Source organism: Fukomys damarensis, unplaced genomic scaffold, assembly GCF_012274545.1.
Source record: "Fukomys damarensis isolate Sample0158 unplaced genomic scaffold, DMR_v1.0_HiC HiC_scaffold_14, whole genome shotgun sequence".
NCBI lineage: Eukaryota > Metazoa > Chordata > Mammalia > Rodentia > Bathyergidae > Fukomys > Fukomys damarensis.
In genome coordinates, this window is record NW_022900926.1 from 42,012,265 (window position 1) to 42,036,220 (window position 23,956).

The 23,956-nt window shown below is 39.8% G+C and overlaps 1 protein-coding gene across 3 annotated transcripts in view; it reads left to right on the top strand.

Moving 5' to 3' along the window:
* Positions 1 to 21,705, top strand: part of Prkn (parkin RBR E3 ubiquitin protein ligase) — a 1,339,037-nt gene extending 1,317,332 nt beyond the window's left edge. For all 3 annotated transcript variants that reach the window (XM_033763332.1, XM_033763333.1, XM_033763334.1), the window contains 2 exons: positions 6,477 to 6,594; positions 19,473 to 21,705. In XM_033763332.1, coding sequence (XP_033619223.1) covers positions 6,477 to 6,594; positions 19,473 to 19,585 — 231 coding nt within the window. In that variant the 3' untranslated portion in view covers positions 19,586 to 21,705. The remainder of the gene's footprint in view (positions 1 to 6,476; positions 6,595 to 19,472) is intronic.
* Positions 21,706 to 23,956: the final 2,251 nt, after the last annotated feature.

Consider the following 23,956-nt stretch of genomic DNA (forward strand, 5'->3'; position numbering starts at 1 on the left):
AAACTACAGAGTTGACTCAGTAAGTTAGGGCTGCCATAATTAAATACCAGAGACTGGGTAGTTTATAAACATTTATTTCATGGTTCTAGAGGCTGGAGGTCTGAGGTCAAGATGACAGCATGTTCTGTGCTGGTGAGAGCCCTCTTCCCACTGCACACTGATGACTCCTTGCTGTGTCATCCACAGCAGAAAGGGGTCAGGAGAGCTATCTTTTACAAGGGCATTAATCCTGTGCATGAAGGCGCCACCTCCTCACACTGTAGCCCTGTGGGTTAGGATTTCCAGGAGTCTTCAGAGAAAATGGTACAGAGGTTTATTCTGGAAGGAAGGGGAGAGCAATGTGGTTCTGGCTTCTTCCTTTCCCACTTCAATCCCAAAAATAAAAACCAAAGCTTCTTCCAGTCCCCTGAGCTAACTGGCAGACCCAACAATTCGATTCGCTGTCTGCTGTGAAGGGTCCTACTGGGAGGTTTTGCTGCCCCTTCCAGGTGATAAGCTTGAGCTGCCCCAATAGGGATGGGGAAAAAGAGAACAAAATATTTCTGTTCTGATGGAGCCAGATACGATGCCATGCCTGTAATTCCAGCACTGCGGAGGCTGAGTTCAAGGCCAGCCTTTTGTGCTTTGTTTCTCAAAACAAAGTGTTTGCAGTGAATATATGCATTTTGAAATGAAAATTTTAAAAATCTCTTTAAATACTGATTGCAAGCATATGGTAATAAAAATGAGACGATCAGGAATTTATTTCATTGTAATTTTGACTTTATATATTTATTGTAGGTAGGATTTTTAACCTGTTTAATGTATTTGGTCAAACCCACATATTATAAAAGTGTCTATTACATATACATTTTAAGGCTAATAATTTTAGAGAAATAGAGTAGACACACACGCACCATGGCACATCTTAGGAGATAAAGCTTCACACTGTCTCCAAAGCCCCTGAGAATCCCCATTCTCACCTGCTGCCCCCGCATATCCAGAAGCACCCACTATCCTCTGTGTGTGGGGAGGGTTACAGGGGATTGAAGCCGGGGCTCTGCACAGAGCTCCATCCCAGACCTGTTGTTGTTGTTGTTGTTGTTGTTGTTGTTGTTGTTGTTGTTGTTGTTGTTGTTGGAGTTGGACAGGGTTTAACAAGTCACATAGTTGCCCAGGCTGGGCTCCAACTTGCTACCCTCCAGCTCAGCTTCCCAGCAAGTTAACCACCTTTTATGTGTCTCTAGACTCTTAACGTACCTTTGTGTTTTCTTGCTGTCTTGTGTGTGTGTGTTTTAAAACACATGTGCTATCACAAATTTGTTTTTCAATTTTATATTGAAAAACGTGTGTGTGTGTGTGTGTGTGTGTGTGTGTGTGTGTATTCTTTTGCAACTTGATTTATTTGGTAAACATTGTGTTTTTGAGATTCTGAGTGACGTGGGTTGCTGAGATCGTTCATTTTCACTATTGTGTATTGCTTCATTGTTATAAATATATCTCAGATTTTATCTTCAGTGAACAGTAGATGAACACTGGGGTGTTTGTTATTTCTTCCCTTTTTACCCAAGGTGTTATTGACACTTTGTACCCACTGAGATCCTACTGTAGGGTTCCTTTAACTCGTGTCAGAAAACCATGAAATCATATTTTCATTAGATTCTCACTAAAATTGAGTGTGTTCGATTGCAAATGCCAACAGTAACCTACAGTCACATTGGCACTGGGCCCTAATGGCTGGTATAATAAATTTGTTTTGAAAATGTAATGAGTGTAAGTCATGTTTTAGGATAACTGTAAAAACTATATTGTGAAATGACAATATAAATGAAGTCTTTTACTGATTAATCTACAAATTTGAACATTCCTTGATGTGACAAAGTTGAATGACTCAGTCAGAGTTAAACAACTCCTTTAGAACTATTTGATTCTCTCACTTTTGTACTATTCTTTTCCATTATTTCAGTCCCACCTTGATCTTTTAAAAAATTAAACATTTATATAGTTTTCTTCCTCACCTCGCTTTATGAAAAGAATAAATTTTCATAACCAAATAATGAGAATAGCAATAGTTACTGCACTGTGTATTTTTGTAGTTTTATACAGTTAAGATCCATTTTGATTTACCTATAGTTTGACATTGTCTTCCACCCAGATCTTTCTTTTGAGCTTTGCATGCTTGACTCACCTTTTCAGGAGTTTTGCTGATGGGAAATGTTCTCTTCTATAGCTGACAGTGTGTTTATTCATACTCATTCTTGAAAACAAGCTTTGCTTCTTCTGTGGAACTCTAAGTGGGCTGGTGTTCTCTTTCAGTGCTTTGAAAGTAGTAACCCGCTGTCTGCAGGCCATCAAGGACAGGCGATCAATCCGCTGTCAGAATAATTCTGACCTCTTTGTAGATAATTTGTGGGATTTTCTTTTGGTTTGGTTTTTGTGTTTTGGTTTTGGTTTTTGTTTTGTTTTGTTTTGTTTTGTTTTTTACCATTCTTCAAATACCATTTTGCCCTCCTGTTCTCTGTTATCTTCTTCTAGAACTAGAGAAATTTTGGACTTTCTTGATTTACCTTCCACCACTCAATATACTTTTCATATTTTTCATTTCTTTGCTGTCTAACCTGCATTCAATGGAATTTTTCCGTTTCTCAGTTCACAAGTCCTCTTTTCATTTGTATCTAATTTACAGAGTAACTCATCAGCGGGCTTGTTTTAATTGCTAGTTTTTCATATCCAGGAAAAAAAGTAGACAAACAAAATACGTTTGTTTCTTAAATCTTCCCAGTTAGTTTCAGTAGTCTCTCATTCCATTACCATACTTTCCATGCTTTCTTTTATTTCTGTAAAAGTGTTATGCCTATTTATATTGTGCTATATATTTGACTGTCTCAACATCTAAAACCTTAGCTTGTCTGATTTTGTAGTTTTATATTTCTTTTACTTTCAGCCATGGTGGCTAGGTTTCTCCTGTATTTTATGAGTTTTTACTCTTTTATTATGATCCCAGGTTTCTTGGAATTTTATTTTTGTAATTTATTTAAGGAAGATATTTTTGCTTCATGCAGGCTCTTGAGTGCCTGACCTACATGGGGAATATTTCAAATTAAACTTCTGCTGTTTTTTGTTGTTGTACTAGGGATTAAACCAAGATCACATAAGTGTTTGGCAGGCACTCTACCCCCAGCCCCTTTTATTTTATTCTGAGACAGAGTCTTCCTAAGTTGCCTAGGCTAGCCTCAAACTTTTAATCCTCCTGCCTCTGCCTCCTGAAGAGCTATGACTACAAGTACCTGCTACCACAATCAGCTTTCATATTAACCTTTTGGTTTGCATAATTTTTAGGCTAAGCAGAATAGTGTGAGTTCTTTTTACAAACTTTGTCTCGGGTTTACTGGTTTATCATTTTTAGAGAAAAAAATCTCGGAGCCAGCCCCATCACGGAATAAACCAAGCCTAAAATGGGCATCTCTTTGTGTCCATTTTTCATCAAGCTTCTTTTTGGGGAAAAACTTCCTGAACTGCTCAGGTGAGCCCAGGTCACAAGTAAGGGCAACACCAAACTCCACCTGCTACCCTGAAGTGGCTCCCAGCTCTGGGTTTCTGCTTCTGTTTTCTGGGCCACGGAGGACCCATCCATTAGGCAGCCTTGACTAGAAAAATAACCCCATAGGAAACACCAGAAGCACTTTGTCTTTCTGATTCTGGCCTTTAGCTATTTCTCTTACTTTCTCACCAGAGCACGCATCTGTTTTAAAAAAATAATTTCTTACCCCCTCCACAGTTCACCCAGTGTTTTTAGGTGTGGGAAGTTAGGGAAATCACACTCAGCATGCCATGTGCCATGGTACATTCAGAAATCAATTTTTAATAAATACAATTGTTTTCTCCCTAATCTTTATGACTTGCTACCCATAAGCAATTTTAAGCCACTGTACAAACTCCTAGTCTTTCAAAAGAAAAGTTTGGGGTGGGTTTGCAGCATGTTTGGGGAGGTGGATATTTGATACCCATCTCTAAGCATTAGAACCACTGCAATCTGAGGTAACTGGAAGTCATGGAGTTAAATCAATGCCAAGATGCTAACTCATTAACCACAGCCTTCTCCCTGGGCTCTTACCCTTAGGATGTCCCAGAGCCAAAATTTTCATTGACTTGTGGTTGCTTTTTAACAGCTAAACTGATTCTACTTCATTCTAACACAAATCACATGACACTTTGAGTCACATTTTTATGAATGTGATCGAAATGACTGAAATGAAATTGGTTTCCCCCTAGTGACCAGCCCGAGGTAAGCCCACCGACCACCCTCAAGCGCCCACCTGCTTATCCATGGGGCCTGTTCCAGATGACTGTCAGCTTAGTGCCCTCTTGGGCTATATCACTGATTTGTTAATTTACTCAGCTAAAATTTAGTAAGTGTCTACTGTGCACCAGCCTCTATACCAGACATTGGAAATAGGTAGACGACTCAAGTGTGGCCTTGGCCTAGAAAGAATTCACTTTCTCTTGGACATAACAGAAGCATAAATACCAATTCTTTTAAAAACTGTCAAATACTGCAACTGGTATATAAGCATAATTATTTTCCTCATAGTATTTCATTCATAAAGGCTAAGAAACTTTAACCTTTCAGAAGAGCTTAGAATGTGAAGATAAAATGATAAAAGTTGGATTTTTGTCAGGCGTGAAGGATTTTTTTTTTCTGTAGCTTTCACATGTTACTGGGGGCTTCACTGTGAAGATGGAAAGGTGACTCTTTTCTGAGGTGGGAGCTTCTAAGCATAGCCAGCCCTATGCCCCTTGTTTCTCTTCTGCCATCTAGAATACTGTTCACTGGGTAGTTCAGCTCTCAAAGCACCATGCTGTGGCCTGGAAACCTGCATGTGAGTGCCTCTGGGTGGGGCTTTCCTCCTTCCAGTTTTCATAATTGCTGCATTTGATCAGCTCTGTGGCCCTGGGAGTATTTTAAAATTTTTATTACAAGTTAGTAAAATAACTTGCAAGTTGGTATTTATTTTAGAGCATAGAAAAAAGCTTTTAAATGCTATAAAGGCCAATATGGAAGGACTCTGTTGAATTAGGAAATATATTTCTAGGCTACAAGGTACTTCTACTAATCTAAAAATATACTGGTTCTTTCTCTGCACATGTCATCCAATATTTGAAATAAGCGGGAGAGATCAGAGTGTCTGAAATACTAGACAGATGAAGGATGAATGTCTGTAGTGGCTCTTTTAAAATTCCTTCCTGTTAGTTTTCTGTCAACAAAATATCAGAGGCCAGGTTCAGTAATTAATAAACAGTAGGTAGGTATTTGACTTGTGGTTCTGGAGGCTGGGAAATCCAAGAGCATTGCACACACATCCTCTCAGCATCTGGTGAGGGTCTTCTTTCTGCTTTGTAACTTAATGGAGGGCATCACATGGCAAGACAGGGTGAACATGCTATCTTGGGTTTCTCTCTTCTTCTGAAGCCACTAATGCCATCACACATGAGCTTTGGAGTGTTCAGGATGGTATGGCCGTAGACACTAGTGCCATCATGGGAGCCTCATATAACCCTAATTACCACCCTGGTACCATTAACGTATGAATTTGGAAACTAGGTATTCAACACATGAACTTTGGGGGACACATTTAATCCATAGGAGGTGATAAGAGTAAGGGATCATCTAGTCCTCAGTGTCATGAATAATGCTGGCAGACATATTTAAGACATTGCCATTTTATAGATCCTAAAGTAATTCATATTATCATATAATATTATATAAGATATTCTGAAAACCTAAAGACATGAATTTATAATCCCCTATTCTCACACATTTGGCATTTATTTTATTTGCATCTAAGAAATGAGAACTTTCAGAGGGGTTAATTAATGTTTCCAGTGTCACGTACCTGTATATGCCTGGGGGTTGAACCCAAGTAGATGGCTCCAGAGCCCCAGTGGATGCTACCAACTCCTGAAACCTGCTTCTCTGTCATTTCCTTGTTCTTATTCATGTCCCTCTGTAGCAACATTTGACGTTCCCCATTTCCTGGGTGCAAGAAGTAAGGAAAATCAGATATAAACTTTAAGGGCAAAAGTTTGGCAATCACACAGATTCTCCTACTTACCAATGTAAGTTCAAAGTAAATGAAAGCCAGGATGCTCACTCAACACCCAGTGATGTACCTGATAAGAATTGTACATACACATTTATCACCTTGCCCGCACATTACCTGGCTACTAGAAGTTATTGATTACAGTTATGCAAAATAATAGAGTAAAGACTATGTGCTACATAACTGAGCAATCTGTTCCTAGCTTATGGTTATATGCCAGGTACCAAGAACAGAGCAGCCCCTGCATATCCTAAGCTGTCCACACCTGTCAAGTTCATTGATATATGAGTTTTTTGCCTAAAGGCACTTCCATCTTTAAGAATTCTCTGTATGAAAAAACTTCAATTCCGATGATAAATGCTTGTGTTTAAACTCCTGTCATCTTGCTTGACCCAGGCCTACAAAGTAGATGAGAGAGCTGCTGAACAAGCACGCTGGGATGAGGCCTCCAAGGAAACCATCAAGAAAACAACCAAGCCCTGCCCTCGCTGCAGTGTACCAATTGAGAAAAACGGTGAGTGTGGACTGGGCGGGAAAGGCGGAGGTTCTGGGCTCTTCTTGGGAGTGTTAGCTGTCAGGTGGTAGCAGTCAGGGATTCTGGTCAGGTTTTACAATGACATATGAGATTATGCAAGAACGGGCCATCCTTTGAGGCCATACAAGCAAAGTTTGAATCTCAGTTCTTCCATATCAAGTTTCTTCACCTCCTGAGCTCCAGGTCCTCTAAAACTAAAAAACTTTTCCAAAGTTAGCTCTGAAATGCCAGCACACTGGGAGTAGGGATGACGGGAGGAGCTTCTTGGTGTGTTTTTCATGGGAAGCAAATGCCTGACCCTCGGTTCTATGAAGCAGAGATAGTAAGGGAAGCTCGCTGGTGCGGTGGTTGGCAGTAGCACAGGACATCGTGCTCATCAAGACTTAGTCTGGGGCTACCAGAGAAGAAGCACTCAGTAAACATGAGTTGCCCTTATTACTAATGATACTAGACACTTGGTATGTGATTAGTTGTCCACCATCAACAAAAATGTTAGGAAACCTTCCAATACAGGATTTCACAGTGTCCTCCATGAGGCTCTAGTGGACAGAGGTACTCCAGAGGCAAGGGAGGCCACCGTGTCAAACCCAGTTGGCAGGTGACTCCCCACTGCATCCCACTCCCTGGTTGCTAGTACAGCAGAAATAACTTGCTGGTATAGAGCACTTGCTAAGCTGAGTGCCACATCAGGGTCAGAGCATTTCACCCTCACAGAAGCTGCCATGGGAAGCCAGAATCACTACCCCATTCACCCTCTGCACAAGGTCACTAAAGCCATTCCATTTGTAAAGAAACCTGTTTCACTTAATCAACTTATTCCCCCAATTGTTGGACAAGAACTTCTTCAATGTTTGCTATATTTTTAATTTATTTTCCATGTCACACCTGTTAATGCCACTTTGGACACTAATATTCCCTTTGGGCTTTGGTTTCTTTTCCCTACTGTGTGGGAGTCAATGTCCTACATTACTTTGATGCTTGGCTCCATCATTACAATAGCCTTTACATAAGTTCATGGTGCATACCTGTAATCTCAGCAATACAGGAGGCTAAGGCAGGAGGATTACCATAAATTCAAGGCTAGCCTCAGCTATGTAGTGATAATAGTCAAGGCCAGGCTGGACTATTATAGAAAGATCCTGTCTCTGCCTTCTCCTCTAACTTTTAAGAACTTGGAATGGCTACTGGGAAACAATCTCTGAATTAAATGAAATGGCTAGAGTCCAATTCTTCCCAGAGCCACATGTATGTCCTATTTTGCATCAGCAGATTTAGAAACACTGATGTCCATGTTCAAACAGTTCTTCTTAAACTCTACTCTGAACCCCAGGAAGATGTCATTAGAAGGACCCATTGTCCCTTCCCTACCCATGTCATCACATTAACTCAACCTCATCAATGCTGTGGGACTCAAGAGCTCCTAGACTGAATACTTCCCCTCCTACCTCCCGCCTGAAGTCTTCAGGAGAGTGACAGTTGGCTTGGTTCCAGCACAACCTGACGCTCTCGCCATGTCCTCTTCTTGGAGTGCAATTGCAGCCTCTTGAGCATGTGGAAGAATCCCTAAATGTGTTGGTTTAAACTGCAGATTCCTAGGCCTTGATCCCAGCCCAGAATCTACATTTTCAGCTCACACTGAGGACTTCCGGGGGACTCTGAGGCTGGGACCCTGCTTTGGAGAGCATCCATTCACAAGGCACAGACATTCAATATGTACACAGGCTTCTTTTCCTTCCTTGCTTCTCAGCACCAGCATGTTAGTTTCAGACACTGAGAACCACCGAGGACAGCATCTTGGTGCCCCTGGGGATGCGAACTGACTCTCACCTCCAGCCTTGCAGTCTGTAGATTTAAGATATTCCCCTTTGAGCAAGATCCTTCTTTTCCATTCATTATGTCCATATATTGCTTTAACTTTGGGGAGGTTGCAAGGGAATGAGGCCCCATTTGTCCCCTTGTCCCTTATATCTCCTTGGCCTAATGGGCTTCTTGAGTGGGCTGCATTATGATCTGAGGGAACATAGGCTCTGGACTGCCTGGGTTCAAATTTTTCTTGCACCACTGTCATATGTCCTTTCCTCTTATCTCTTAAGCCCATCCCTCATATCTACCCCTCTGCCCTGTCTCCGGGACATGGGGCTGTCTGTGTGCCTTCCACAGTCAGGGTGAAGACTCTGAGACTGAACGAGATTAAGTCCATGAAGGGCTTAGTAGGTGAAGTAAGCCCTCATTAAGTGCTGCCCATCTTCACTATGGCCCTGGGCACACAGAAATATGGAACGAGTGAGCTCCATGGCTGTGTCAGGCAAACAATTAGTGTTCATGTGGCTGGGAAGGGAACAAAGGTAGAAAGCAGAGTCAAAATATTGGACAAAGGGCTGGGGATTTAGCTCAGTGGTTCTGCTGCCTGCCTTGTAAGAGCAATGACCCAAGTTTGATCCCCAGTACCAAAAAAAAAAAAAAAAAAAAAAAAAAAAAAAAAATATTGGACATGACTCAGGATACATAGCTTTCCGTGGTGACTGAAGTATTTCCTTTCTCCCTGGAGACTTTCCCTGCTCTGCAGTCTGTACCATATGATCAAGTTCCCCATAGGCCACCAACATATAACCATCCCCAGCTCTGCAGCATTATTAGAAACTAAACTCTAGTCTAGTGGTGGTGAACCTATGACATGCGCGTTCTTGTGTTTTTCTTTTGGGACAAAAGATGTTAATGTAGAATTGCTTTTCTAAAAACTAAAACCTCAGTATTCTGGTTTAATAGCAGTGTTGGCTCTTTGTGATACATCAGTGACTTTTGAGATACTGATTGGCACTCAGTCTCTAAAAGGTTTGCCATCACTAGTCTGTGCTTAAGGTGTTCCTTTGGCCAACCCATTCACCTGACTCTTCCACCTTGGACAATCTGGGGCACTTGCCGTTGTCTCTCCTGGCCATACCTCCTGCTTAAAGCAACCAGTGCTCACAATCAATGCTCACAGGGCCCTTTCCAGATGTGAAATGCTTGTACACCATGAGGCAGAACCAGCAGCATATCACAGATAAGAAACACATCACAGTACCAGGCTTTTCCCATCACCTCTGAACTGTACCCTGGTCAGAAGGTTACTAAAAGAAAGCCCCAGTGCCAGCTCTCTTTCTTCAGGGATATATTTGAGAAAAATCCCCATCAAAACAAACAAGATTGCACTGACATATCCCCAAGCATCAGGAGTGGGCCAGGCTCAGCCTATATCCCTAACTCTGAGTCAGTGGTCTCCTTGGTCTCCTTGGAGTACTACTCAGCCATAAAGAAGGAAAATTTTGAGTTGTTTGTAGGAAAACAGATGAATCTTGAGACCATAATGCTAAATGAAATAAATTGGACAAGAAGGTTAAATTTCACATGGTTTCTCTTATGTGAGAAACCCAAATAATTTGAAGAATGAAATACAAGAAAGATAGTAGAAAATAAGAAGCTAGACTTTATAAAAAGTGAGGAGTAAAAATGATCAAGATGTGATATGTATATGTGCCAGTTCCCCAAAATGAATGTGATTATGTATTACAAACATAATAATAGATTTAAGAAGGAAGAAAAAGTTGGTTTCTTTTTTTTTAAATTGAATTTATTGGTACATTTTAGAGATACAGTACAGTTACATTCATTGTTGGGATCTTGTACCTCTGCATGACAGGTCTTGGTTCTCATTTTTTCCCCTTGTCCCTGCCCTCCCTTCACCCCTCCTCCCCTCCCCATTTACAAACACTTTATTTCCATCTTTTCATTTTCTCACATTTTTTCTTTTCCCTTATTACCCTTCCCCTACACATCCCACCTTCCCTACACCTTTAGACCTTTTCTTTACATTTCACAATGCCAGTTATCTCATTAGGATCTTATGTACTATTACAGTTTATCCACACCAGAGAAACTATTTGGTATTTACACATGTGTGACTTATTTATTTCACTTAGATTTTCTCACAGTTTCTTTTCCCTTATTACCCTTCCCCTACACATCCCACCTTCCCTACACCTTTAGACCTTTTCTTTACATTTCACAATGCCAGTTATCTCATTAGGATCTTATGTACTATTACAGTTTATCCACACCAGAGAAACTATTTGGTATTTACACATGTGTGACTTATTTATTTCACTTAGGAGTATATCCTCAATATGTATCCATTTTCCTATGAATGAATCTAATTTCTCGTTCTTTAGTCTGAGTAATATTCCATTTTATAGAAAATCCACATCTTCTTTATCCAGTTTCCAACTGAAGGGCAAATGGGCTGTTTTCAAGTTTTAGCTGTTACAGACTGTGTCGCTATAAACATGGGTGTGCATATATCACTGTGGTATGATTCTTTTAATTCTTTTGGAAAGATACCCAGCAGAGGGATGCCTGGGTCAAATGAAACCTCTAGTCCCAGCTCTTTGAGGTATCTTCATATTGATTTCCACGGTGGTTGCACCAGTCTGCAATCCCACCAACAATGGAGAAGAGTTCCTTTCTCCCCACAATGCCAACATTTGTCATTGTGCGATTTCTTGATAGCAGCCATTCTTTGTGGGGTGAGGTGGAATCTCAGTGTTGTTTTTTTAATACATTATTCTATGCTCTTCTGGCCTGCAGAGTTTCTGTTGAGAAACCTGCTTTAAAAATAAACTCTCTTGGAGAAAAAATAATTTACCTATGAGCCCTGTTACTGCTTCACATAGCCATATGCTCTAGGACTACAGTGGGCTATCAAGCATCAGGGGAGAGCAGAAGGTGCCATTGGGGTTCATCCAGTCCTGCCTGCCACTTCCAGCCCCAGAGTGGTTCATTGGCAAAAGGAGGGGAAGAAGAGCTGAGGGCCTTTTCCGGGAGGCTGTGTTGCCTCTTGATGAGCAGGAGCCAGAGGTCCACTGCACCAGGATTTAAAACACGCAAATTAAATGATGAGAGACCATTCTGGTAGCGTGGAAGGTTTCCAATTTGAGTGTTTGTATTGTTCTGTCTTTAATAACAATCCTCAAAGTTGGAAAGGGTGTCATAAATTAGCATAACTTTTCTGCAAACCATCTTGGCAATATACACATATTAAAAGATGTTAAAGAGCTAGGGATTTGTCTCAGTGGTTCTGCCGCCTGCCTTGCAAGTGCAAGGGCCTGAGTTCAATCCCTGGTACCAAAAGAAAAAGATGTTAAAGTGTCCATAAAGTGTTCTGGCCCAATTAGTAACTGTAGTTCTAGAAATCTATCCTAAAGAAATATGAAATATACAATATACACATACACATCTGAGGCAAAAATATGCTAATTGCAATATCATTTATATAAAGGAAACCTCAATCCTGTTGAATGGCTTCACTGTGAGAGAAGCTGGTTTCTGTTTGACAGCCTCTGAAAGATGCTGCCAGCCGTGCGCTGCACTGCTCTGGGTGCAGAACACAGAGCAGATTTCCATGGCTGGGGGGAAATCTGGGCCCTATGTGTCCTATGTAAACACATCCTGCTTGGCTGTCCCAGCATCCATATTCTCATCTGTGAAGTGGGCTGTAACAGATCTTCCTTAAAGAACTGGTGTGAAGAGTGGAGGAGGAGTGGTCACTGCCCTTAGTATTCCCTCATCAGTAGTGGAGGAGTCAGGGAGGCATGGGGGAGAGCTACCACTCCCCTAAATTTGGAAATCAGAATTCCCAAAACAAATTGCATGTGTTCTCAATTCTGAAATAAATCTACAGATAGATAGCTGGGCATGGTGGCACATACCAGTTCAAAGCCACTTTGTACTACATAGCGAAACCTTGCCTTTTAAAAAAAATAGATACATTTGCTGTAGTTATAGATAAATAGATTTAAGGGCTGTATGTGACTGTGTTTGTGTGTGTGTAAATAGATTGGAAAGAAGAAGACTGGAGACAGGTATTAACAATGTCAGAGTGGGTAGTTTCAGGTATAATAGCATCAAAGATCATTTTCCTATTTCTTCTTTTCTGTACTAAACATACATAATACATAATCAGAACAAAGAAGTCAGTAGGAAGGTCTCTGTCTGAGTCTCTGTGAACTACAACTGGAGGTGGGCATTAAGGACACTTCTCAAGAACCTAACCATAGTCCACTCTTGGCACCAAACATGGGGAAAGTGGGGAGTTTCCCTGGACAGTCAGTGGGAGTTTGTATCTCTATGGGCCTGCTAGTCAGTCCTGACCTTGGTTTTAGAATTTTAGGAGATATAATATGAACCAGTGGGCTGGCCACCCTGCTTTCTAATTCTCCTAAGTGGTTGCTGCTTTCTGTTCACCTTAAGTGGCTCCCTTTGGTTCTGTATTTACTGTTGGGAGTATTTCTGCAGCCACCTTCATCTCCATTCTCGGGGAATCACCTCTGGCAAAGAGAATCAGCTCAGGCTCCCTCCCCTTCACACAACCTCCCCAGGGAAGCCCAAAGCCAGTGACTGATGCTGATGGAGTCAAATCGCTCAATCCACTAAGCATACTTTAAAAAGACACCCAGTCCCAGAGTTCCCAAGGTGAGGGATCCCCAAATAAGTGTCCACATTAGTGATCTTTCATCTGCCGAAGAGGCAGGCTCTAGTCTAGGAACGAACATTGAAAGCCCACCAATCTTGGTGAAGACCAAGAGGCAGCTTCCTCTTGAGAAAATTCTACCGCACTACTTGATCTCATAGAGGTTTTGAGGAGTAAAAGAGATGCACAGAACAGCTAACATTAGTAGTTAGCTCCTCTCTCTCTCTCTCTGTCTTTGTTCATTGAGTTTATTAATACTTTTAAAGTATGCAGTACAGTTACATTTATCATTGGCATCTTGTACCTTTACATGACAGAACATGGTTCTCATTTTTTCCCCACACCCCTTCCCTCCCTTCATCCCCTCCACACTCCCCTATTTACAAAGACTTTGTTTCCATTTTTGCCTTTTCTCATATTTTTTTCTTTTCCCTTATTTCCTTTTTCCTACCCTTCCCACTTCCCCTGCACCTTTAGCCCTTTTCTTCCTATTTCACATTGTCAATTATGCAATTTGGATCTTTTTCACACTTTTAGTTTTGCACACCAGAGAAACTTCAGTATTTACATGTGTGCTTATTTATTTCACTTGAGTATGGCCTCAATATGCATCTGTTTTCCTAGGAATGACTCTAGTTTCTCAGTCTTTATTGTTGAGTAGTATTCATTTTCTAGAAAAACCACATCTTCTTTATCCAGTCTCCAACTGATGGGCAACTGGGCTGTTTCCAAGTTCTAGCTATTACAAACTGTGCTGCTATAAACATGGGTGCACATATATCACTGTGCTTCGATTCTTTTAATTCTTTGGGGAAGATACCCAGCAAAGGGATAGCTGGGTTAAAAGGAACTTCTAATCCTAGTTCTTTGATATCTCCATATTGATTTCCACAGCCTGCATTCCCACCAACAATGGAGAAGGGTTCCTTTCTCCGCACAGCCCCACCAACATTTGTTACTGGGTAATTTCTTGATAGCAGTCATTCTTTCTGGGGTGAGATGGAATCTCAGTGTTGTTTTCATCTGCATCTCTCAATGACCAGTGATGTTGAACGTATTTTCATATATTTCTTTGCTCCTTTTACTTCTTTGAGAAATGTCTATTCATTTCAGATGCCCATTTTTTAATTCGGTCTTTATATTTGGGGGCCCTGGGTTTTTTTGTTTTGTTTTGTTTTGTTTTTTTAGTTCTTTACATATTCTAGATAGTAGCATTTTGTATGAGGAGCAGCTGATAAAATATTTTTCCCACATTGTAGGTTGTCTCTTAGCTCTGTTGGTAGTTTCTTTTGCAGTGCAGAAGATTTTTAATAAGATGAAATCCCAGTTGTTTGTTCTTTGTGCTAGTTCCCGTACTACTGAGGATTTGTTCATAAAGTCTTTTCCTATGCCGATGTCTTCAAGAGTTCTGCCTAACTTATCTTCCAGCAAATTTAGTGTTTCTTTTTTACTATTTAGATCTTTAATCCACTTGGATTTTAGTTTAGTGTATGGTGAAAGATAAGGGTCTAGTTTTAATCTTTGGCAGGTTGAAGTCCAGTTTTTCCAACACCATTTATTAAAGAGACTATCTTTTCTCCACTGAGATAGTTGGCTCCATTGTCAAAAATGAGGTAGCTGAGTATATCTGGAGTTGTTTCTGTATCTTCTAATCTATTCCATTGATATTCAGGTCTTTTTCTTTGCCACTGCATGCTGTTTTTATCACTGTGGCTTTGTAGTATAGTTTCAAGTTGGGGTTTGTGATACCTGCTGCCATGTCTCTGTTGCCTAGAATATTTTTGCTATTCTAGGTCTCTTCTGGTTCCAAATTGATTTTTGAATTATTTTCTCTAGTTCTGTGAAATATACTGTTGGAATTTCAATCGTGATTGCATTGAATCTGTATAGCAGTATTGGAAGTATGGCCATTTTTACTATATTGATTCTTCCTACCCAGGAGCAGGGGATATCTTTCCATTTTCTTATATCCTCTTCTATCTCTTTTTTCAGAATGCTGTAGTTTTCAGTGTAGAGGTCTTTTGCTTCTTTTGTTAGATTGATTCCTAGATACTTTTTTTTTCTGGATGCTATTGTAAAAGGAATTGTTTTCCTAATTTCTCGCTCAGTGAGTGTGTTATTTGTGTACAAGAAGGCTATTGATTTTTCAGTGTTGACCTTGTATCCAGCTACTCTGCTTATAGTGTCAATTAAGTCTAGAAGCCTTTTGGCAGGTGTTTTTTGGTTTTTTTGTTGTTGTTTGCTTGTTTGTTTTTGGCTCTTCTACGTAGAGTATCATATCATCAGCAAATAATGACAGTTTAAGGTCTTCCTTTCCTATCTTTATTACTTTCATTTCTTTCTCATGTGTAATTGCTGTGGTTAATGTTTCCAGAACTATATTTGAATAGGAGTGATGATAGTAGACATCCTTGTCTGATTTTAATGTGAAGGTTTTCAGTTTTTGACCACTTAATATGATGTTGGCTATTGGTTTTTCATAGATAGCCTTTATCAAGTTGAGATAAAGACCATTTATTCTAATTTTCTGTAGGGTTTTTATCATGAATGGGTGTTGAATTTTATCAAATGCTTTTTCTGCATTAATTGAGATGATCATATGATTTTTGTCCTTGACTCTGTTAATATAGTGTATTACATTTATTGATTTATGTATGTTGAACTATCCTTGCATTCCTGGAATAAATCTGACTTGGTCAGGGTGTATGATCTTCTTGATGACCCTCTATATTCTTATTCAGGATTTTCGCATCTATGTTCATTAAGGAGATTGGCCTGTAGCCCTCTTTTTTGGTTGGGTCTTCCCATGGTTTGGGAATCAAAGTAACACTTGCTTCCAGGAATGAATTTGGAACTGTTGCTTCTCTTTCAATTTCACTGAAAGGTTTGAAGAGTAAAGGCAGTAGTTCTTCTCTGAATGCCTTGTAAAATTCAGGAGTGAATCCATCAGGACCTAGGCTTTTCTTCACTGGTAAACATTTAATTACATTTTCAAAATTACTGATTGTAATTGGGGTTTTTAGAATTTTTTTTTATCTTCCTTATTCAAACTTGGTAATTCATAAGTATCAAGAAATCTGTCCGTTTCTTCTGTACTTTCCATTTTATTAGAGTATAGGTTTTCAAAGTAGATATAGGTGATCCTCTGGATTCCTGCTGGATCTGTTGTGACTTCACCTTTTTCATTCCAATTGCATGGATCTAAGCCTTTTCTTTCCTTTTTTGACAAGGTTGGCTAAGGGTTTATCAATTTTACTTATTCTTTCAAAAAACCAACTCTTCAATTCATTTATTTTCATTGATTTTTTTGTATCATTCTCTTAGTTTCCACTGCATTGATTTCTGCTCTGCTCTTTATAATTTATTCCCTTGTACAAGCTTTCAGTTTGTCTTGCTGTTCTTTTTCTAGGAGCCTAAGATTCATCTATTTGAGCTCACTCTGTTTTCCTAGTTTGGGCATTCACTGCTATGAATTTTCCATGTAGAACTGTTTTCACTGTGTCCCATAGATTCCTGTATGTTGTATTAGCATTTTCATTTATTTGTAAAACTATTTAATTTCTTCTGTGACCCATTGATTGTTCAGGAGAGTGTTGTTCAATTTCCATGTGTTTGTGAGGTTCTTATGCTTTCTTACGCTATTGATCTCCAGCTTAATTGCACTACGGTGTGATAATATACATGGGATAATTTCAATTACTTTACATTTATTAAAACCTGTTGTAGGAGCTAGTATGTGGTCTTTTTTGGAGAATCACCCTTGTGCACCTGAAAAGAATGTATATTCTGATTTTGTGGGGTGGAACACTCTGTAGAGGTCTATTAAGTCCATTTGTTCAAAACTTGGTTCAGTTTTAGTATTTCATTGTTGATTTTTTGTCTAGATGATCTGTCTATATGTGATAGTGGGGTCTTTAGGTCCCCCACTACAATTGTATTAGTGCTCATTTGGTTTTTCATGTCCCTAAATATTTGTTTTATACAGTGGGGGGCATTAATATTTGGTGCATGTATATTTATGATTCTCATCTCTTCCTCTTGGATTGTTCCCTTTACAAGGATGTAGTGGCCTTCTTTGTCTCTCTTAGTCAGTTTTGGTTTGAAATTTGCTTTGTCTGTGAATAAGATAGTTACCCCTGCTTTTTTCTGGCCTCCTGTCACACAGAGAACTGTTTCCATCCTTTCACTTTCAGTCTATGAGTTTCTTTTTGAATTAGGTGTGTTTCTTATATATAACATATTGTTGGATTTTGCTTCTTAATCCATTCTGCCAGCCTGTTTCTTTTAATTGGTGAATTGAGGCCATTGACATTGATGGTTATAACGGATACGTATTGACTTATCATTGTCATATTATTGTCCTGTTGTTGGCTCTTTTTAATTTTTTCCCCTCTCCCTTTAGTTTCTTGCCTTGCCTGTTTGATTTGCTCTGTTGGGCCTCATGGTGTTGTGACCTTCATTCTTTTTCCAGGATATTGCTTTAAAGTGTTTGTAGTGCTGGTTTGGTATTCATGAAGTTTCTCTGGTGTCTTTGTCATAAAAGATCTTATTTCTCCATCCATTTTAAAAGAGAGTTTTGCAGGATACATCAATCTAGGTTGGAGGTTGTTTTCTCTTAGGACTTGAAATCCTTCACTCCAGGCTCTCCTTGACTTGAAGTTTTGTGTTGAAAAGTCTGCTGTGATTCTGATGGGCTTTTCTTTGCATGTGATTTGTTTCTTTTCTCTTACTGCTTGTAGTATTTTGTTCTTCTGCTGGGTTTCTGGGATCTTGATTATTATATGTCTAGGTGTAGATTTTTTTTAATCATGGTTACTTGGAGTCCTATATGCCTCATTTATCTGTATGTCAAATTCTTCCTCTCTGTGTGGGAAATTTTCTGTCATTAATTCTGTGAACAGCTTTTTTAAATCACATGTATTTTCTCTGCTACTTCATGAGTTCCCATCAGTCTTATGTTATTCTTCTTTGCATCCTCTAGGAGTTGTTGGATCGATTTCTCATGATCCCTTTCTATTTTTAAGAGATCTCTCTTGTCATGGTCACTGAATGCAATCCTATCCTATATCTGAAATTCTATCTTTACATCATTTATCCTGCTGTGAGTGTTTTCAATAGAATTTTTAATCTCCTGGATATCTGTGTGAATCTCTTTCATGGAATCCATTTTTTTTTTCCTATGCTGGGCATTCATGGCTTCTATCACGGTCCTGAGTTCATCTATTTTTTTTTTGTCTGTTTCTGTTCTTGAGTCTCTAATCATGTCTTTCAATGTGCTCACCGTCTCTGTAGTTATCTGGGAAATTATTTTTGTTTTGAATTTTTCTAGAGCCTGATTGATCTGTTTTGTTACTTTCTGTGCTATGAGTTCAGGGTGTCTTGGTGTTTGATTGTCAGACTTTTACCCCTCATTTCCCCTAGAATTTGCCATTGGTGAACTAGAAATCTCTCTTTGTGCTTTGCTTAAGTATTTTCTCATTTTTATTTTTGTTGTTGGGCTGTCCTTAGTTTAATGCCTGGGTTAGTACTTTGATCTTCCTGATACAGCTGCTCTTTAGGTTTTCAGTCTGCAATGACTCAGAGACACTCTCATTTTCATAATAGAAAGGACAACTCATTAAATCAATCACAACCCTTTAGCCCAATTTATGCAATCAGCAACACAACAGCATCAAGCATAGCTTAGAAAATGACCATTTGTGGTAGTTATTAATCTATCGCCTTTAAACCATCTGAATTAAATCAAAATCTGGGAGCAGCCTAAAATATGCTTATAGTGAATAGTAATTAGTTCCTTTCCATTCTTCTATCTTCAAATAAAATTTTGAATAGCGTTCAAGGGACATATTCACCTTAAAAATAAAGTATGTTCCCAATGCCTGTGTTATGAATTTTGCCAAGCCAAATTATGCTAAATAAATTATAAAGTTAATCATAATATATTATCATATATATATATATATATATATACTAAATTATAAAAATTTTAATATGTTTAAAATATTGAATTCAATAAATATTTAAATTTGTTTAAAAAAGCATTGATTGAAAAATATTAAGGATTTACCTTTAAATCCTATTTTAGGAGAAGTGGTTAAACTCAGATTTGCAAATAGAATATGCTCTTGATGGGAAGGGGCCCACCTCAGTTTCTTAATGAATGTTATAATTTTAGAGCTTTCTAAAATTGTATGGTGCTTTCTGGCGTGTCTTCCTTGGTTCAGGTTCGCTCTGCCCTTGCACTGCGTTAGACCATTCACTTTTGATTTTTAGACCAGCCAGCTGGCAGGGGAATGAACATCTCCCACTCATTAGCTGCAAATCCACGGCACTGTGTCCTTTGTCCCTACAGGTGGATGCATGCACATGAAGTGTCCACGGCCCCAGTGCAGGCTCGAGTGGTGCTGGACCTGCGGCTGCGAGTGGAACCGCACCTGCATGGGTGACCACTGGTTCGATGTGTAGCAGGCACAGTGGAGCACACATTTGGCCACCTGTCCTATTGAAAACACAGAGTGTCGTGTCTTCATTTGCCCCTTCTCCTTCTCTCAAACATTTAATTTGTGCATGCACACATATGCACATGTACAAACTCAGGCTTCAAGTTCTTCCCAAAAATCACAAAAGCAAACTTACAGAAGCTCCTGGATCCCTTTCACTGCATCCATGAAAAACAGCAAAGTCAAGTCTGATTCCAGCAAGATGCATTTTCAGGCCCATGATCATGCAAGTACCACTGCACAAAATAGAGAGCAGCCCATGTGTTTTGAATGGATAGTTTTCCTTGCCTGAATTCAAGTCAGGCTGGTTCAGGATATGGAGCAATTTCTCAGGTTTAATTTCCTGCATTTTCCCTTTAGCAAATACTGTGCAGAAGACACTGGCAAGGTGGGAAGTAGTTTGAGAGGATTCTCACCAGTGATACTATGAAAGATTGACTGCTGTGAATGCTCAGAACTATGTTCATGGCTGTCAGAGCAATGTTCTTATTTAAATTTTCAGAGAGCATCTCTGCACAAAGAGCCCCAGGCAATAGTCAAGAATATTTGTTTACTACCAAGAATTCTATCTTGATAAATTGTGTCAATGAAATAGTGACTATGCACAAATCAGCTTGTCAACTAAGTGAAAAGTTACAAAAGTTAATTTGAGTGTTGAATATTGAAATTACAGAGAAGAAAGCAAAGTTTAATGTACTTCCATTCCATTTAATTATTTGCAACTTTATTAAGAAATTGTTTTCATGAAAATATTACAACATCTATAATTTGATTTTAAGTGTGTGTTTTACAGCTTGGGGATTAAGCTTATACATTTATAATCAATATAAATGTAATGGATAAAGTGCTATAAATGAGACATTTTTAGGCGTGATATTCATTGTTGACAAAAGTGCGGGTTATTAAACAGAATCTTTAAAGAGGAACATTTCCAGAGCTAAGTAAAAATACACTTGACCCTCTCCCGCAGGCACAGGTACCTTCTTCCCAAGGCTGCAGGGCCCTGCCCTCCCCACTACTACCTCCCAGAGTATTTCTGCAAACAAAGCTTTTTGCAGAGGTCAGTAAACCCAAACTAGAATATTCCTCAGGTTAACATACATTGAATTTGAGGGTGATCAAATTTTCAACTTTTTTTGAGACATTTGCAACACATCCCAAAAAATGCATTGGACACTGTGAAATGCATTTCTGCTGCACAGTGCACAGATGAGAAAGTGTAACCATTGCCTTTTGTTCTCACTAGCTGTGACTTCCTAGGACAATGGTGAGTGTGCTGAGATCATGCTGTGTGTCACTGGCACAGGGAGTCCCTTCTGCATCTGGAGACCTAGAAACTCTGAAATTGGTACCAGCCTCCCCTTTTAGACTTGCCAGCACAGGTCCTGGCTGGTGAAGGGATAACTTCAGGAATGTTCCAGGTCATGTTCCAAGGGCATTTATTTCTACTTTGCTAACCACCTCAGCTAATCCATGTATCCATGACTCCCGGCCATCCAAGAAACATTCTGCCCTCTTTTCCCCTCATGGGTACCACACTGGGGTAAGACGGGTTTCTGTGGCTGCCACATCACAACACCCTAATGTAGCTTCATCCTGTTAGAAAACTCAGCTGTTCCAATAGAGCCCCAGGCTGTCAGACTGGTCCAGAAACTGAAAAAATCATACAGAAATGATAGGATGTAGTTTCAGGAAAAGAAAAGGCACCAGACAAGAGCCCAGGTTTCACAAAGTACAGTGGATGTGCAGAGCCTGACCCCAATCAGGGCTTGAATTTGTGCCACTGACAATCTCTTGTTGCTGACCCAGTGTGGCTAATCAGGTGACACCCTATTGTCAGATGGAGGGGCCACCTCACCACATTTTGCATGAGCCATAGTGTGTTCTTAGTAAAGTGATTTTTCATATGGCCTCCTTTTAAATCTGCATGGTGTGTTGGATTTGTGAAGCCAAAACAAGGTTTGCTACTATGAGTTTCTGGTACCACAGAAATCCCTGGTGCTGTGTGGCTTCTGTCATAATCTTTTTCCTTTTGGTGATGGCCTTTTCCTTCCTTCCTACTTTCTTTCCTTCCTTCCTCCCTTCCTTCCTTCCTTCTTCCCTTCCTTTCTTCTTTCTTTTTTCAGAATAACATAGTGATTCCTAAAATAACTTTTTTTTAAAAAAGCCACTATATATGAACATGAATCACAGTATTGTGATCAAACAATATTATTTCAGCATGCACTGTGTAATAAAACATGAGTATATCAAAAATGCAAATAAAATCTTTGCAGAAAATTTTTTATTTTTCTCTAAAATCCATTAAATATCTGATGAATATGGTTAAGGTTGTATTCAAGTTGCCATTAAAAAGCATTAAAAGAGCTTTTGAATCTGTCTTTGAAGATGTGCTTTTGATGGATATTGGAGGCATGGGAGGGAATGCAAGTCATGTTGCCCCGTGGTTCCCCTCTCTTAAAGCCTGGCAGTCCTGTCTGATGACAAAATGACCCTTTTGTTTCTATTCCAAGGTTGAGATTAACCTTTGTTGTTTCTTTTTTTTTTTTCTTTTTCATGAAAGATCAAATTTTGAAAGAGCTCCAAGAAGCAACCCCTCACTCAGAAATTCAATATATTTTCTTGTCTTACTAGCAATCTTGTATAAGTACATATTTTAAAGAAAAGTCTGGGTTAGGAAGAACCATTCCTAAGGCTTTCCTGTGTGTTGTTTTGGAACAGGTCAGTGACTGGCTGCTCCCCCAGCATGGGGTCCCTTACAATGGACATGCATTGCTCACTTCACAGTACAGCCCTGCTGCAGCTGTCTGGAAGTAACTGTCTTAGAAGAGCTGTTCCAATGGCAGGCAAGAGATACTTAACTGAGGTACTCCAGGGCAGACACCACAGAGGTAGTCTGCATATCACTAGAGTGCTAGAGTGGAGAGACCATAGAGGAAGTGTGTGAGTATATGAGCTCTGGCTGCCATGGTTGGAACCATACACCATGACTTGTGTATGAACTTTGGGGATAAACACAGCCTACATCTCATAGGACAGATATGAGGCTTAGCTAGATTAATCTCCCTAAAGCCCTGAAACCTGTGCCTAGCACACAGGAAGTACTCCATGGTCATTAACTGTTCCTAATAAGTTTCCAGGGCAATGGAGACCACAGAAGACACTAGCAGGCACCACAAAGCAATGCTAAGTAATTGAATACAGAAGATATGTCTGAGTAGCATTCATAGATTGAGTGATTTCACGTGAGAGAATGGTGATGATTCACACTGAGTTTAAATGTTTTGGATTGTCTTTGGCATGGCTCCAGAGTTTTCCTATGGAGGTACTTGATAGATAGGTGTGTGTTATATATGCTGATGATGTCTACAGTGTGAATTAAAAGGTTGGTATTCTAAATAGAAACAAATGAACATAGGTGTGACATGTATTTAAAAAATAGCAGAATAAGAAGTAAAAACAATAATCAGTCAGGCTGGGGATTTAGCTCAGTGGCACTGCACTTGCCTTGCAAGCACAAGGTTATGAGTTCAATCCCTGGTACAAAAAAAAATCAATCATATGTGAACCATTGTACACTCTTACCAGGCCATTTTGGTTTTGTTTTGTTTTGTATCAGGGATTGAGCTCAGAACCGTATACTTTTGAGGCAGGCATGGAGCTGCTGAACTAAATCCCTGGCCCAGGCCATTTATAATAGCATAGAGAATACTGATGGCAGCTGCTTGAAGAAAATTTGATCTCAAAAACACTGAGCCTGGAGCCAGGGATTTAGCTTAGTGGTTCTGATGCCAGACCCGAGTTTGATCCGTGGTAGGAAAAAAAAAAAAAAAACAAACACTGAGCCTGATAGTTTGCCTGTGGGCTGTTCTTGGAGGCAATGGAAAGCTGGGCCTTCTCTAATTCTTCACAAGCAGAGGCAGTTTCTCCCTGTAGAAGACAGACTATCAGAGAGGTGTCTGAGAGGAAAGACATACTTCTTGGAGTTTCTGAGAGCAGAAAGCTGTTTCAACCTGTGTCAGAGTTCCACTATACCATCAGCCACAGCCAAGAGCCCATGTGGAAAAGAACTACACAGATGCACAAGCAACAGCCAGAGGCTCACCCCTATACCATTGATATATGCCTGGAGACATTAGCTAGAAGCCTGCACAGACAACAGGAACTGGGGTACACAGCCCCCAAAGTCCCACACACAAAACAGCTACATGGGGCTTCAGAGAGAGGCACACCAAGATACCATCCCAAGTGTGCACAGGCCCAAGCCAGAAGCCCTCCCAGACAACAGGTCAGCTCAAGGATATAGAAGGCCACCATTCTAAACTCAGGAATTGGT